The sequence below is a fragment of the Simochromis diagramma genome, unplaced genomic scaffold (genome assembly GCF_900408965.1).
Source record: "Simochromis diagramma unplaced genomic scaffold, fSimDia1.1 OVJJ01000685.1, whole genome shotgun sequence".
In the NCBI taxonomy this organism is placed as follows: Eukaryota; Metazoa; Chordata; class Actinopteri; order Cichliformes; family Cichlidae; genus Simochromis; species Simochromis diagramma.
This window is the reverse complement of record NW_024387477.1, coordinates 15,038,087-15,055,415: the sequence shown is the minus strand read 5'-3', so window position 1 is coordinate 15,055,415 and position 17,329 is coordinate 15,038,087. Positions and strand designations below refer to the sequence as shown.

Genomic DNA, 17,329 nt, shown 5'->3' with positions numbered 1-17,329 from the left:
AGACCTAAGAAAAACAGGACTGACAGAAACATGGCTCATGGAGCTGCTGCTGTCAAGTCAAGAGTCTGTGTTGGCAGACTGATAGGTGTGCACAGACGCAGAGTGGCAGAATCCACTGGGAATCTGCTGAAGCCATGTTTTACAGGGCTATAATTAGGTTAGTTTTTGGAGAGGGGGTTAAACAAACTGGGGCTGTGAGGTCATAGGCAGATGGAAGTGGGATATGCCTGCACTTGCTGAGTGGGCACAGAGCTCCACATGACAGGAGAGAGAGAGAGAGGCCCTTTGGGCACTCAGCAGGGGGACAGCGAGGGGGTGTGGGGGTGGTGTGGTGGGGAGCCCAACTCAGATGGCCTAACTGCCAGAATATTCAAACGCAGTCAATAGATATGCGCACACCTTTGACCAACCACAGCAGTAAAGTCCTAAATCATCAGTAGACGTTACATTTCTGTGGCAATCCAGGTGATTATAGAAAGAACAGAGTCAAACTGGAGTTATAAGAAAATCTTTCACTCCCAACATATTTATACTTTTCCTTTAGTTCTTAAGCCTAAGCCCACGTGTTGGTGCATTTATCCAGAGTCGTATTGGTGAAAGTCATCCAATATTACTGAATTTGACAAATCAAAATAAATAAATATAAATATTGCTCTGACGAGACTACGACAAACTCCTCTAACACTGAGCACCAGGAAGAGAAAAGCTGCTTAATTACCAAAAAATGAGTAGGAGAGTGTGATTAGGTGACGGGTGGCTGCTGGCACGCTAGAGTGACTTAAAACCTGTCAGTGAATGCAGGGAGGTCTGGATAATCTTTCCCTCCACAAAGGTGCGTGGGGCTAATCTAGGCTGCTGTGCTGAGCTGTGGATCAAGTCCTAAAGGGGAGTGTGGGAAGGCCAGCGGGACCGCCACCGCTTAGGCCCTCTTGGTGGGCCAGGGCTTATTTATCCTAAGGTACACTGCAACAGCAGGCCAGTCCATTCTTCAAAAACACCTTAGCGTCAGGAACAGTACGTGCATTAAAGGAGATTAAGTTTTCTAAATGTGGCACGTTTATAAATTGAGAATTTATTGAAAAATAAAAATCAGAGCATAGAGAGTTTTCAGAGTCATGACAAGAGTTTAACAGAACCAAGGCACAGACTGACAAAGAGTAGAATTTAAAAATGTTTCAAAAGGTACACGAGAACTAAATCTCTTCACATATAAATCAAATAAAAGTTTGAAATAATAAGATCACATTTTGTATGACTGATTGTTAAGTGATACAACATTTTCTGCCAAACTAAGTTGTGAATCAGCGATACTTGGTACATCAGTGATGTACCAAGTATCGTTAATGAGTGCTGACGCATTAAAGTAAACTTTTTCATATCACATTTCAGATAATATTCTGATAGTATATGGTATAGTCTTATTTAGTAAAATGTTACCAGTTTAAATACAATCTGAATATGCTTATATAAGGATCTGCCAGTCTAATTCATTTTAGTTTAAAACATCTTAGATTTTTATATTTTTTTCAAGTTAAAAAAAATAAAATAAAAATACAAAAAGGTAATTATTGTATATTAAAGACCTATTCAAATGAGACAAAATAAAAACCAACCTAAGCAATCAAGTACTTTTACATGGTTTGTTTTCAACCCATCTGACCTATGAAAACTGAGTGAATTTAAGGGAACATGCAGCTTTTCAACAAGAGCAAACATTCATTTCATATATTTTTTTAACAAAAAGCCTGTTATCTAATGAAGAATTATGACACTCCTTATTAAGCCGATGTTCAAAATTAGACCAAAAATGAAATTTATGTTTATACCTTCTAAAACAATGAAACATTTTTCCTCTCCTGCTTGTGCTTCTGTGTAAGAAAATCGGAAGTGCTTGAATAACCAACTGATTTGACATTTTCAAAGAGAAAACATTTTTATGAACACATCTTACAAATGTAAGTGCCAATTGTTTGGTCTTCAGATGGTTTTGTGAAAAGAAGACTTTCAGTCTGTCTAAAGGCCTATAATTTATTTATTTATTTATTTTAAATCACCTTTATATCACATTCTCGTCATTCACATTGCACACAGACACATATACACGAGACGGAGTCACAAGTAACGTTTCGTAGAAATTTATTCAGCATTTAAGAATAGAGGATGGTCTTAAAATATGTAGAAACGTCAGTTTAAATAAACCTTTTCGTTCAGGGTAATGAGCAAACATGACACTGTCAAAAACCATCACAGAACAGAATATTTTACAAAAAATAAAACAATAATTGAACAGTTTACGTGACAAAACTTCGGGTTCACAAGCTAAAAAACAAAAACAAAACAAAAAACAAGTGAAAAAAAAAAATCTTACTATAAATAAAACTTGCGTTTGCGACCCGCACTGTCTTTACATTTCCTTTAACCTAGTTCACTGGGAGGAAGGGAAGAAAAAATAAAAATAAAAAATAAAAAATAGAAGACTACAAAATTTGGACACAGTCGAGACAACCGACAGTCTACAAATTAAGTGTAAACATTTATGAAACAACTTTCCATCCAGCTTTTCTGAAATACACCAGCCCCTTCACGAGGCCACATGCCTTTTCATAGAGAGAAAATATGGCATCATTTAAAATATAGAAGTCCAATTCTTCTACATAAGTTAATTGCTCGTACTCGCGATAAAAAGCCTCTTTGCAGCGCAATTTACTCTGGCGGGCTCAACGTTCAGTTTCGATCCATTTAAACGTCTTTTAACATGGACAAGTCAGAAGATAAAAGCGTGTTTCTCTTTTTTAAAAACAAAACTGCTGAACGTTGTCTCTTTAGCAAGTTCAAGTATCCGTAACTTTTTGAAAAAGTTTTTAAAGTCTGTGTGGGGGGATTTTTGCGTGCTACTCTCAGATGTGGGTGAGAGGTAGCGTTCCATTAACGCCAGTCCCCGCGGTCTGATAGTGCGGATGGACGCTGTGTAACCGGCTGCTCTGCAGGGATGAATGCTCTGCGCTATCCCCGCCGGGAGGCAGGTACATGCTTATCATATCCCTCAGGTCCCCCAAACACGCCCTCTGAGAGTGGGACGTGATGGCCGGCGGTGGTGAGCTCGGCTCGGTCTTGCACACTGACGCCATGGAGCTCAGTCCCATGGCGCTGGTGGTCTGCTGCGTGTACGCTGGAGACATGCTGTATGTGGAAGCTGCGTTCATGTAGGTCTGCGCCGAAGACATCATCGGGTACTGCAGGCCTGCCATCTCGTACCGGTGCATCTGCTGAATCTGTGGGCTGTTCATGCTGTGATGCTGAGGGTAGGGCAGCTGGTCCGGCATGAGGGAGTACGCACTGTTTGTCCACCCGTTCATGTGCGCGTATCCGTCCATTCGCTGCCCCACTGACACAGCGTTGTTGACGGGGTTGGTTCCTGGCGCCAACAGTCCCCCGGGCAAAGAATACTTGTCTTTCTTGAGCAAGGTCTTGGTCTTCCTGCGGGGACGGTATTTATAATCCGGGTGCTCCTTCATGTGCATAGCCCGTAAACGCTTGGCCTCGTCGATGAATGGCCTCTTTTCACTGTCGGTCAGAAGTTTCCAGTCAGCACCGAGGCGCTTGCTGATTTCAGAGTTGTGCATTTTAGGGTTTTCTTGAGCCATCTTTCTCCGCTGACCCCGAGACCAGACCATGAAGGCGTTCATCGGCCGCTTTACCCGCTCCTGGTCGCTGGCACTGTTGTTCTTTGCGCCCGGCGCCGAGCCCGAGTTGGACTGCGGGAGCGGGGTCTTGAGCTCGGTTTCCATCATGTTATACATTCAGGCGGCTTTTAGTGTTCACTCACAGGCACATAAAAAGTTCACAAAATAACGCCAAAAGTCAAAGAGGTAGATGTACTGACCGATCTCATAAGATGATGTTTTTCTTTTCTTTTTTTGGAAAAAAAGTTTTGCCTTAAGAGGCAAATGTGCCTGCAGGTGCTTCTAGGTTCTCTCCGCTCAAACTGCTCCTTCCTTCACGGCTCTGAAACAGAAGTCTGTAAACTTGTTCGCCAAGCTCATCTGTTAATAGGCCTAGGGGCCGGACCATGTGATGTGGATTGACAGCATGACAATGAGGACCAGGGAACCAATCAGCGCGCGGCTCCCATATCCAGCGCGTAACCAACCAGAGCACACACTCCTGTGTTTTGGTCAGAAGAGGAGGGAGAGGTAAAGTTTTAAAACAGCAGCGCAACTCCAAATATTCTGGGTTTACAAAATTTTGCAAGACTAAATCAACGAGTATATAAAAGAAATGAACCCGATTTATTTCTTCCTTTTTTGTCTGTGAACGCATCACATTTCTTCTAGTGACAAATTATTTTAGTTTTCAAATTTAGTGCTTATGAGGTGTTTTTACGGATTGTAATACCATGGAGGCTGTAAAGTACCCATACAACTATAAATTCTTAAAATATGAAACCATATGACCAAACAAAAGGTTTGGGATCGGTGTCATTTAATTTGTTGAAGAGGCAGACCCCAACCCACGTGGATTTAATAAGTCCAAGTCATTTTAAAAAAGCGGGATATTGAAATAAAATATGTTACTTGAAAGGAAAAAATGTTTCTTTCTGCCACTTAGTCAAATGTATTGCAAATCTTCTGGAAAAATTGCCTCCTGACATTAGTTTGGGGTTTCGATGGTGTCATGCTCAACTGATGAACCTGAACGTTATTCTTACGTGTTTTTTCTTAAAGTTTTTTTAAAATTTCCCAGAGGTGTTGAATGATTAAATGATCCTGTAGTCACTGTGAAAATGAAATCCATGCAATGAGTTTTTGATACAGAATGAGGTTGATAAGGGCATTCATTTAGGTTTTATAAATATAATAAAAATATACATTTTGAAAATAAAATAAAGCATCAAAAACAAGTATATTTATTCTGTTTTATGTGATGATAGAGAGATTTCATACTTCCAAATGTTCCAAATGAAATTAATCGAAATGTTGTGCGTTAGGATCCCAGCACTGGGGAATTTTAATACATCAACGACCTCTTGTGGAGGGGACAGGCTATCTCCTCGGTCCCTGAGGAAAAGTTTAGTTTGAGTGTCCCTCACGTAAACCGACTGGCGGCCCTGAAAATCGTCGCCAGCTGTTGGGTGACTCGTTTTCTCTCATCGACGTTAATGGTTTTTAAAATGATTTTCAGGGAGTGTCTCCTTACAAACGACTTTGGCCATTGATACCAATCACAAAACTCACACCTGCTAACGATTGGGAGCAAATCGCCCATCGAAAACGCCTGTTAACACCTGAGTATCGACAGGGCTCTTCAGGCGCCGTTCTGCTATGCGCATATTAGAGGGTTTCACACCTCACAGCTTTGAAACTTAAAGGGCAGCTGCTCAAGGCCCACCATGTACATGATGTGAAGGGAGTGCAGGCATTCAGGCATTTCATCATTTGTCACCATCGGTGAGAGCAAATATTCAGACTGAAAAGCCAGGCTCCTTCTGATTTATAGGTTTCTAACGAGCTACCGATAACATTCTCCAACTGTTTTATTTTCCACTTTACTTAAAAAAAAACCCCTCAAACACCATATTTAAAGCACTTTGAAAAAAACGTTTACTCTCACGACAGATATATATATATAAAAAATTAAATTAAAGGTTTAGACACACACATTACATAATATATATGTTATCTTAGAAGGAGGGGACTGTAGCCCATAGACCCAAGACCGTAATAGTAAATCAGCTGAAAAGAGACATCACTTCATGAATTTAATTTCCACGTTCAATGGGGCGTGACAAACAGAGCGGGAGCAATAAAACTAACGTTCAATTAGTACTCGTCTAATTCTCCGGGACCGGTTATTTGTTTATCGGGGCGAATCTCAGTACTGATCCGCTTGTAATCTGCTTATGGAAATTGACCGGTGGCAGAGAGAGGGAGAGAGGAGGAAAAAACACGCAAAGAGTAACCCGGAGTTTGATAATGAGGGCCTCTGTGCGGCTAATTTCCTAATTAAGGAACCGAGGACCACCAGCACAGTCTGCTCTGATTCAGACTCAACAAGCCTGACGGCCCTAAGGGGCTCTCAGGGCGCACGGCTGCAGGATCCCACTGTTGAATGTTGGGAAATATGTGGATGTCCTGATGGGAGGATGTAACGAGCTTGCAATCACCTCAATCGGGTATAATTTAACGTAAAAAAATAAAATAAAATAAAAAAAATGAATGAATAGCGCGTCAGCCTAAGAGCGAAAGTTCCTCTCAAAAACTCAGATTTCAGCGCAGAAATTAGTCGTTTTGTATTTTTAGTCAGAACACACAGGTTATGTGTTTATTAAACGCAAAAATGTGTGTTTAATTCTTACATTTATGTTCTTGCGGTAGGAGCTACAGAAATAAAGGTCTTGTGCAGAGTTTCGGCCTTTAGGCCAGCAAATAAAAGCAAACAAAGGATTTATTAGTTCAGGGCTGGAGAGGAATTAAAGTTTATCCAGTATGACAGACTGACACAACGACACATAAATGCCTGCTTTAAAATATAGTGCTCCGAACGCATTAGAGCTTTGTGGTCAGACAGCAACTTTAATAATACACGACAAGGCGCAGGCGCTGCGTGCATTCAGCTTTCAACACCTGATAACAGATGAAATTTATTGTTTTGAATCGTGCTTTTATTGTTGCAGAATGAGCTTACAGTTCGTTGTTTTCATTTCATTTTTTTTTTACAGTTCTCAAACAAAGCAGATTGTTTTTCATTATCAAAAGTCGCACCTCAGATCCACAATAAACATTTTTACGTGTCCATTTTAGACCCCACGACCTCCAGAATCAATAACTTTCTTTTTGTTTCAGCTCAGTGACTGCGGACAAGGCCTTTGAGAAACAGTAATTAACAAAGAATGGCTTTTCAATTACAGCCACAATGGAAACTGTCTCATTAAGATTTGCATGATTTTTTTTTTTGGACTGGGAATGCAAATGAAGATGCAATTTACGCACGGTCTGCTGTTCCTATTGTGCGGCGTGAATGGTTGCGTCCTCCCAGTTCAACACAGGTAAAATAATATTCACGGGTCATTTAAAGGAATAAAAGTGTCGCTATTATCACCTCTTTATTACACAAATCTGGGCTAGTATCCCTAATGGTAATTTGACGTATTTGACCCGTATATCAGTAAACTGCTTAAAATGTTTAACGTCTGTGCGTAATGCAGAATCATGGCCGGTGGAACATTTTTACTCCCTTAACTGATGACATGGGTTGACACAATTTGGGGGGAAAAGTGTGCATTTGTCTTTATTTATTTTTTTTTAAATCGCAATTAAGTCTTAAAAGTCTTTAAAAATCCTAACTCTATAAGGATTGTGCATTTTTATTCCCTGCACTGCTTTGGAGAGAGAGGGGGGAAATAGATATCAGCTATGATCCCCTCTAGCAACAGGTATTTATAAATTAGTTCTTAATAGCTCTGCCTGCTTGATCTATTAGGAAGTGGAGCTTTCCCTAATGTGAGTCTTTGGTTTGCTTTGAGATGTTATCGAAGCAGAGGACTGCACTCTTACAGCACTCTTGTTTGTCAGAAAACTTTAAGAGGCAAACAACAAATTAATATAAAAGACCTCAAGATTTTTTTAATTCAATGAAGTTTTCATTTTATCATTGGAACAAATTAAATATATTTTATATATATTTTAAAATCTTTGCAAATTTCCTCCACAGTAAGGATGAGCAAGAGACCTTGACTTGAATAAGCACATTTGTTTAAAATTGCTGTAAGCCGGTGTTCACCGCCTGCTGGCAGAAACATAAGACAGAGAAATCACGGATCAGGGCAGAAAATAAATAGAAGTCAGGTCTTTGAGAGAAACATGTTTTTATCACTGCTCTGTCCTGGACTGTTACCTCACAAATATGCCATATGAAGCATTTTAGTTCTCACGAGGGAGATTGGGAAAGCTTCGAGTACAGGTAGATCATTAAACGTTCAAAATTTCCGGACGCTACTCTGACAATCGTTTCCGACTCAAGACCATCTGAGGCTGTGAAAGTCTCCAAGTTCAGTTATTAAGGGAACAGATGGACGCTCACACCTTCAAAAGAAGCAAAACACACACTTAGAGGACAGATGCATCGATATTCAGGAAAGCTTTAGTGGAGTGTTGCAAGTCCGTCATCAGGAGGACTCCAGGCTAATGGAGAATACGGCATTCTTCCCTCCAGTGCAGCAGAGTAATTTGTGTTTTCATTCTTTGTGCTGGTTGGGCAGAGAGAAGCCCAGAAGTGTTCTCCCTGCACTCAACAGTCACCTTGTTCATTTCTGTGGAATGCATACTTCCTACTTATTGCCCTCTGCTTGTAAAACAACATGCAAAAAGCTGCTTGCCTCCTGCCGCTGCCGGTGAAGACTGCTTCAAATTTGAGCCTCTTTTTCTCCCCGGCAGGCCAAGCATGTCCTTCCTCATTATGTTCTTATGTGAGCAAGGCCAAGGCTGCTGACACAGACCCAGTGTAATCTCTTTAACCCGCCACTGTCATGAGCAGACAAGGCGTGACCACCCAACACTCTGCTCCATCTCACTTAGCCAAGGGAATAGTTTTTCACCTCATCGCCTCACACTCCTAGGCTTGTAGCTGCTTATCATTTAGGGATGCACATCTGAAACACATTTGATCGCACACATCGAGGGTTAATCACTGTTACAAGACCACTCCATATAATTACGTGCAGTTAAAAACTCACTGACCCCTGCAGTTGCCATAATTGACGCAAGCCGTTTTTTTCACTGGTTATTGACTAATGAAGCTAAAGCAAATGAAATTACATCGCAGGAGAGGACATTGGTGGAAGCATTTTTAAATGAATATACAATGATTACTAGCTCCTTGATGTCATTTCTTAGACAAAGACTCTGTACGTTTACTTCGTATTAGGGGATTTGGTATATGACGCGTTAAATGAAAAATAAAATACTAAATTACTGTGAATTATAAGCTCCTATCCATTGAAAGCTAATTTCAATTCAGTTCAAATTAAGCAGAAAATTTCAATAAATGTGGTTTTGCTTCTAAGCCTGTGGGTGAGGTCTGCATTAAGCCATCGAGTGCAAAGTCTGAAACTGCCTCGACTGAAGCCCAGTGCCGTTTCCATTTATAGTGAACATACAAACCTTTCATCTCATTTGCTCTTTTTTTTTTTTTAAGAATTATGAGATGCACTCATGCACAATAAATGGTGTGCAACAAAAGACAAGAGTGTAATTTAAGTCTCCAGATATTTTTTCCCCCCTGCAGCAAAGTTATAGTAGTCTGACAGCAAGCTGTTGCCTGATTTTAAAAACGCCTGCACGTGAATGGCATTATCAAGCACTCCTATATGATGATCATTTTAAGTAATGTTAATGCCTGACTAGCTAATTACAGCACTCATTATTTTCCATGTATCTGTTGAATCATTGCCATGTTCAGTTTTCCCCAAAACAATGGAAACTTCCTCCGTTTTTTGTTTGGAAGAAAGTGCTGAATCGTCACTTTTTGCTTTGCGCCATGCCCAAGCAAGCAGCCCTCTTTTGTTTTAGCCATAATTGAGATCCCAACTAATCTAGCCTCTTTTTTTTTTTTAAGGCAACAGTCTCTTTGTTAAGCCTTCATTAGTTTAAGATAATATTGTGAGAATGCACAATTAATTTGCAGCGTAACTTTAATTAATTAAATACACCCAATTTTGTAATGTGATTAATGCCGCCAAGTTGTTATCTGTGTCCTCCTCCAAAATGAATATGTAACAGCGATACTGCACTGAGCATTAATTGCAGAAATTGTGGCATTTAAGAGCCAAAAACTAGGTGAGGTAATTATAAGAGGTAATTTATTAAATCTTAAATAAAGAAACAAACAAGCATTAATTGATATATAAATCATGAGTACCATAATGTGTAATCTGGCTGTGATTTGGGAGAAAATGACAAATCTTTGTTGCATGCCAAGCACTTGATAAAGCAGATAGTGGTCATAAATTTAGCAGCAGTCAAGGTCTCATTAAAGGAGGCATAATTTAATTAAGAGTTAGCCATCGCCCTCTAAATATATTAATTACCTTGAGCATGACGAGATAAGTGCGGTGATTATTGCATATTTCATTAGAGTACGTCTTCGGGGAGAAGAGCAAACTAAGGTGGGAAGCTGGCTGTGTTGACAAGATAATGGATGGGCTGGCCTGAGATGAATTTGGTCACCTTGCCGTGGGTTGGAGCTCGGAGAGGTGAGACAGAGGACAACACAGGTACTCAAGCATTAAGGTTTCCGCCTGTTTACTAGGAATTTAATTTTTAGACTTTAGATATATATATATATATATATGATTAAATCTCTGTAAGTCTCTAATCATATTTGAATAAATTATTTTTCCAAAGCATTACATAACTATTACTTCAAATACATGATATAAAAAGGTGAATTTAATTTAAAAAATGTTAAATTTTTATTATTAAAAAAATCTGAATGATGCTAGAGCTCATGTCATTTTAAAAAGCACATTTTTAATTTTAGTAATGATTCAAAGTAGAAGTCGCTGTATTGTGATTTGTGTTGTTATATAGAAAAAAATAAATAAATAAAAACTGTAAGCGTAGAAATAAGAAAAAATCCTGCTTAAGTGTTATTACAAAAGTCGAAACTAAATACTTCTGCCTTTGTTCTGAGTGGCGCGAGCTATTACGGTGACCTAATAATGCTCTATACTTTTATATTCCACCTGTATCGACTTCGCTTGTCCCTAATATAGCAAAGAGTTACCCTTTTGTGCCAACTATTTTGTACAAACCCATCCAGAAACACACATCCAGACCAGAAGTGTGCAGAAGTGTGCAGGGGTGACGGCTCATTGCCCCATAGACTGATATGTCAATGGAACATACAAGATGTTGCCGCTGTGTTGGAGAGATTTGCAGCCTCGCTCCTCTCCCGCCTGACAGCAGGACAAAGAGCCTAAGCTACTATTATCTGGAAGCAACCTCTCATTCTTGCTTTCATCCTTCTCTTCACAAACATAGATGTATACAGAGCTCAGCATAAAGTCACTGATGCATCCAGTGTGCGTGTCAGAGAGGACAAACCACAACAATTGGGGGTAGTTTTAACGTTCTTAAAAGTCAAAATAATTGACTATATAGCATTTTTTGAATAAAAGAAATGTAGCTTGCACCACAGTGATTATTTTATGCTTTTCCTATATTTATTTTTTAATCATAACAAAGATTCTTTTTATTTCACGTGTTTTAACTTTTAGGTCGATTCTGCAGGATTTGACTGCTCTGCTTTTTCCTGAAATCTAAAATGCTGCTGTATCTGATTAGAATAAAACCAACAGGTGACAAGACGGCAAAGCTAAGCTTCCTCGACTCAAATTAGACTATGTCATAACAAATATAGCATATGTGAACACACAGAGCTTCCTAACCATCATTCCAAATGCCCCCTCCCTTTTTTCTCTCTCTCTCTCTTTACTACTAACCTCCTCCCACTCTGGCCAGAAAATTGAGGACACTCACCAACCTCTCACTGCTTCCAAGGCTGCTGCTGCTTCCCGATCCCTCTGTTAGACACACCTTCAACAGCTGACTGCCAGCAGGCCCGGGAGCAGAACCATGGACTCTAAGATGGCAGGGACATCAGCAGCCTACAGCCTCAGCCCAGACTCCATCAACAGCCATTTAAACAGGAGTACCTCCAGCAAGGCAGCCCTCTGTGCAGTAGAGAAATAAAAAGTGTGAGAGCGCTGGGCAGTCACCGGTATGGCAGTGCACACTGCAGCTGAGCTCTCCCTGCTCTGGGACCCATCTCATTCAGCCAAGATTGCTTCATACAAAAGTTGACAATGCACCAGTGAAAGCCATTGTTGATATTCAACATTTTTTAAATAGCTGAGCAGAATAGACAACATGGCAGGCTGCAAAACTTGGCAAGGGAAACTGACCTGGAGCTTCCCGATTTGAAAGGGTTGCCACGCTGGGCGAGAGGAGAGAGCGCTATTGTGTTAAAAAAAAAAGAAAGAAAAAAAAAAAAAAAAGAGGGAGAGCTGGTGTGAAAGAGCTCAAAAAACAAAACATCTCCCATCCCAGGAGAGCAGAGTACAGCAGGAAGAGGACAATCACCCTGCACAGTCACGAGCATATATACCCAGAAAGAGCAGAACAATAAAAGGTATGCAATCGGATCCAATTTAAGAACGGGATATTATATTTCTCACTTTTGAACCAAACAATGAAGCAGCCCAGTTAGTTGTTGAAAAGCCCGAACATACGTCATACCTCACGTTCAATATTTTTGCCTTGGCCACTATAATTCATCTTCCATGCGTTGGCTTGGCAAACATCCAGATGAATGCCTTTCAGAGAGAGTGATCCATTTCTCTAATGTTGCACACATGAGAATGACACTGCCCGGTGTTCCTAATGGTGTTCTGTTTCCACTATTGTCAAGCTGACAAGCATGCAGATTGATATGGACATTTAAGAAGCCTTTAACCTTCCACATGTTAAAGCATCACAGTGCTGCTCGTGCCTCACAAGCTATCAATACATCTAATGTAATGTGTAGGTACAGGTGTGTGCGTGCCTGGTAGCCCTGAGGCAGGTCTCAGTGTTGTGTTTCGTGCATCCTTGTGTTTTGCGATGGGATGGGAAAGGTGAGTGACACACTATTAGCTCTCCCCCAACCCCACCACAAAAAAGCAGCTGCAATGCATGCTGGGACAGTTCTAATCAGCTCAATAAATGACTGCAATACTGTGAACTTTGTGTTAGTGTAACTTAAAAATGTGGTAAATTAATTCATATTCTGACAGTAAACAAAGAAATGACCTGCTGACACTGACATAAACCTAACAATGAAAATATTCTATGGTCTGTATGGCCGTCTTCCAGTTTGTGTGAGCAGTTTTAAATAAAAATCCAGGCTAAACCAAAAATTGCTCCTGTAAAAACTCGAATTATTAATCCTGAATTCAAATCTTTGATTTATAAATAAACTCATGTTTGGTCAGCATAGGTAGTACAACGGACTATTAATAATCATACTACTAATAATAATGGTAATAATAGTACTAATACTACTACTAAAAATAACAATAATACTGAAAATCAATCATTTTTCCATCAGTTTCATAATTTTCATCGTAAACTTAAAAAGATAAAGATTAATGGCCCATGCTTGTTCATCTAAACTCAGCTGTAATGTGTCATGTTGCTAAAACTGTTAATCACTACAGACTGGTCGTTTTATAAGTAATGCATTTCATTTCTTGGTCTCAGTGACCCCTCAAAGCGCTTTTAGCACATTTCAACCTCACATTCTATACACTTCCAGCTTTTCATCTACCTCACATCCATGGCCAGTTTAGAATCACCTATTAACCTAACATGCATGTGTTTGGACTGTGGCAGGAAGCTGGAGTACCTGCAGGAAACCTACGCTCACACCAGGAGAATAAAGGCCCCGGCCGAGGTTTTACCCGAGATCTTCTTGCTTTTATGTGTCAGTGCTAACCACTGCCCCACTCTTCCACATACTACCTATAGGTGATATTAATAACACCTCAGTTTCATTATAATAGCATCTGTCAAAAAATTTTGCTCTGAAAATCAGTTCTCTTCAATTTTAGAAAACTTGTAAACTTGCTATAAAAAGAAACTTTGCCAAATATTTGACCTTCCAAAGGCGGCTTGCAGAGCCTGGAGCAGAACATGCGGGACAATTGAGGAATATATTCAGTAGTGTGAACTAATGCAAAAATCAAGAACACTCCAAACATATTCTGCTCCCATCCGATCAGGCCCAGGAATTTCGGAGGAAGCGCTGTAAGTTTTGTATTGTGCCGTCCTTCCTCATTCAAAAAAAATGAGGTGGTGCACGAGTGTGTGTGTGTTTTTATGTGTGTGTGAACAAGGAAACAAGACCTGCCGTGGCCTTTGACATAGGCAGGCTTGGAGTTGTAGAAGTATAATTACATTACATCAAGGAGAAATCACAGCTCTTAAGAAAGCAGGGCCCACGTAATCTCACAGGTGTGTCTGACAGAGAGACGCAGTGAGGGAAAGAGAGAGCGAGAGAGACGAGAACCTGTGGCGTCTTTACTGGAAATCCACATCAGCGCCACCCATCACACACTATTAGTTGCCATCAAAGCTCTAATTTTACTCTAACATTACACCCCGCTCCCTGTGCCCCCCTCCCTCCCCTGCTGGTCTGGATGGCGCAGCCTGGTGGGAAAACGACATTCAATCCACTATCCGCCCCATTCAGGCCAAATTGGCAAATGACTGCTCTCCGCCTCTCAGATTGCAGGAAGTGAAAGGTACCGCAGCTACCAGCCTGGGCCTCCAAAAGCTTCTTGAGGGGTGGGGAAGGAGCAAGGGTGAAAGCAGGGGGAGAATGAGAACCGGTGAGGCCGAGGAGTGGACCGAGGTGGGTTAACAGCTTTCCTTGTCCTCCTCTGCGGTGACAGTGCTGGACAGAGAGCACAGAGGGGGGAAAAATAGAGCGAGTGAAGAATGCCTACTCAGCAGATCAAAGGAACATCCCTGAGGCCAACGGAAAAGTTGATCTCAATCCCCTAATCACCCACTTTACCACCCCGGGCCGAGCCCTGCGGGCAGATGAGAAAACAGAGTTTGCCCTCACGGAGGTCAACAGCTGCAGGAGAGCCGTACACGGAGTTTGGGCTACAGAGGCAGGCTGTACAGACAGAATTAAAAGGCCAGCTTCTCCCAGTTTTTTCTATATGCATTCAAGCAAAAGTTCAAAAGAAATAAACCATAAGGACAACAAGCTGTGGCAACAAGTCTGATGAGCGGTAAAAAAAAATGTAAAACAAAAACACAAATCTAGCATGTTTCGTATATGACGGCAGAACTCACAGAAAAAAAACCCAACAAAACCAAAGCCTTTCATCACTATTTTACCACGACACGCAGGGAAAAGACACAGAACATATTATGTTAGACACTAACTGGCTGCACCGCTGAATGGTACTCTTACCGCTAATTAAGTGCTAATGGCAGTTCCCCCTGCAGAGAATACTAATTAATGCTCCATTCTTCTGCGGGCTCAACGCGTACTCCACCACGGCCTAATGAGGGGAGGCAGGTACGTCTTCTCCCAGGCTGGGTTAATAAGCACAACACAGTGGGGTCTAAATAGAGAGGGCCATACTGGGGGGCTGCTTCCTGTTCCCTAATCTTAACAGACCCCCCTCAGAACACTCACAATGAGCCACAGAGGTAATGAAAGGATCGGTCCCGTAAACTCAGAAAATAGGCCACAGCTTATATACCACCTCAAAAGTTTAAGTGCGTATAATTGTGTAAATGAACATGGAGAAAATTCTATATTAGGTATAAGAAAAAGCTTATATAAAATCCTCCGCAGAGGCATTTGGTAATTTTTCTTTATGTCTTTAAATTTTACAATGCAGAGCATTTAATTTTGCACACTGTACAACTATGTGTTGTATACACAATTTGTTTAAGCTTCTTAACAATAAGTACCATGTCAAAAAATTTCTGGGCGTCCTGCAGAATTATTACCAAGAAATTGCTGATGTCTCATAGAAAACAACTTCTATTTCATATAGTTTCCAGCACTGCCGAGAAATAAATAAATACATTACCTGTTTGGATGCAGAAAGCCCGGGAATCAGATTCAAAGTGCTGAAGAATGAATGGATGTGCGAGTATGTGGGTGCGTGCAGGAGCGTAAACATAGATTGAGGATGGTATTGGAATTACCTGAGTGAGATAATGGGGGTGCATTAGATTAACTTTCAGTCCTTAAATGCAACACATTTAGGCAATCTTGTCCCCCCAAAACATGTCAGTGTCTGAAAGGCCTCCCTCTCGCTATCAGGAGCCTCTGGTCCCCCACACTGATGCAGCTGGCAAGGCGCTACCGTCGACTGTCAAAACGCAGCGCCAGATCTAGTTATAAAATAATTGAATTTTCATATCAGAGGGGACCAGAGTCCCAGCAGACAATAGGACTGCTGAGTCCTCTCTGATATTGGCTCAGGCCCTTTGCCATGCGCATGAAATCAGTATGTTAATGTTCCAGGGTTTTCTTTTTTTAAGGGCACTTGTGCTCTCGCAATGTACTACCGATGCGGTTTCAAAAAATTGCAACTATTGATAAGTAGGCAGCCAGCAACCCCCTCGACCCCTCCTCCCACCCAGCATGCCACCCCCACCGCCTCCCCCTCCAACCCACCAAGGCTCTAGACGTTCTCGCACCCCCATCCTCCCCCATTATTAAAATTGTAATTTATTTTTCTAAATCAGAATGACAGCTTGCTTTCTTTTCTCTGCAGCAGGCAGTGAATCACCAAGCTTTAATTACTTTCATAACTTCGCTGACCCTGTGAGCGTGCCGCTCTGCCAGAGAAAATGGGACCTCCAACAAAGGCCCTCCACAGCCTCAGCCGCCTTCGGTTCATTCAAAATGCGAAAATTTATCAAACTACGGATTTTATAAGATTTTGTTAACATTTCACCTCCTATCTTTTTCACACTCTCGCCCCCCCCCCCCCTACAAAACACCCCCGCCTGGAGCAGTTCTGCACTCCCAATCTCCTGGCCCAGCTCCAGAAGAAACTCTGGAGAACTAAACAACCTAATTCCAACTCTCCATCCACACCTCTCTCTCTGTCTCCCTGTGCTTTTGTTGACTCAACAAGGTCTCCTCGGGTCAAGACAGACAGGGGTCATACTATTATCAGCAACCCCCTCATATCCGGGCCGTGGCCTCGGCAGCACGGAGACAGTCAGAGCAAGGTCCTGGGGCCACAAAGCACAGATCAACAGGGACGAACGGTAAATTTGATCACTTCACAAATCTTTGGCCTGCAGACATCAAGGTCAGGCTTTATTCAGCAGAGCTGCCAGACTCTATCACCCAGCTATCAAAGGATTTTCCATCCACAGGTTACTGCCACAAGAGAGTCGTTTTTCTCTGTCTAAAAGCATGAAATGCGCTCAGAAACTATCACATGGATCATGGCCGTGACACCGATGAGTGAGAGAGCCACGTGTGGCTTTAAAGTTGAACAGGAAAAAGGGTTAAGATACAACCCTCTCCTGCTTTGTTGCTCCAAAGTTCAGGCATCCTCCTTGTTCGCCAGCGGATCCCTATTTGCTTCGCATTATTCCTGCCGGCTGATTTATTAAAGTAGCTAATATGTTGTAATCCCTGCTATCGCTCTCACCTTCTCACTGGCACACCTCTGTTTTGGGCTGTGCCACTGTGTGAACCAGGGGTGTGCAGGCAGGGTTGGTCTTTTGCTGACTGCCTG

General features: G+C 41.4%; 2 protein-coding genes across 4 annotated transcripts in view; both read right to left on the bottom strand.

Moving 5' to 3' along the window:
- Positions 1–2,119: 2,119 nt before the first annotated feature.
- sox3 (SRY-box transcription factor 3) lies at positions 2,120–4,014 on the bottom strand. Its single transcript, XM_040015236.1, has one exon. It carries the CDS (start codon positions 3,798–3,800, stop codon positions 2,898–2,900), a length of 903 nt encoding a protein of 300 aa, XP_039871170.1. The 5' UTR covers positions 3,801–4,014; the 3' UTR covers positions 2,120–2,897.
- Positions 3,923–17,329, bottom strand: part of p2ry4 (pyrimidinergic receptor P2Y4) — a 27,174-nt gene continuing 13,767 nt past the window's right edge. The window contains exons 4-5 of one of the 3 annotated variants that reach the window (XM_040015232.1): positions 11,538–11,731; positions 3,923–4,164 (exon numbers count right to left, since the gene is read on the bottom strand). The gene's annotated coding sequence lies outside the window, so the exon portion shown is untranslated. The remainder of the gene's footprint in view (positions 4,165–11,537; positions 11,732–17,329) is intronic. The other 2 variants (XM_040015233.1, XM_040015234.1) reach the window with 2 other exon arrangements.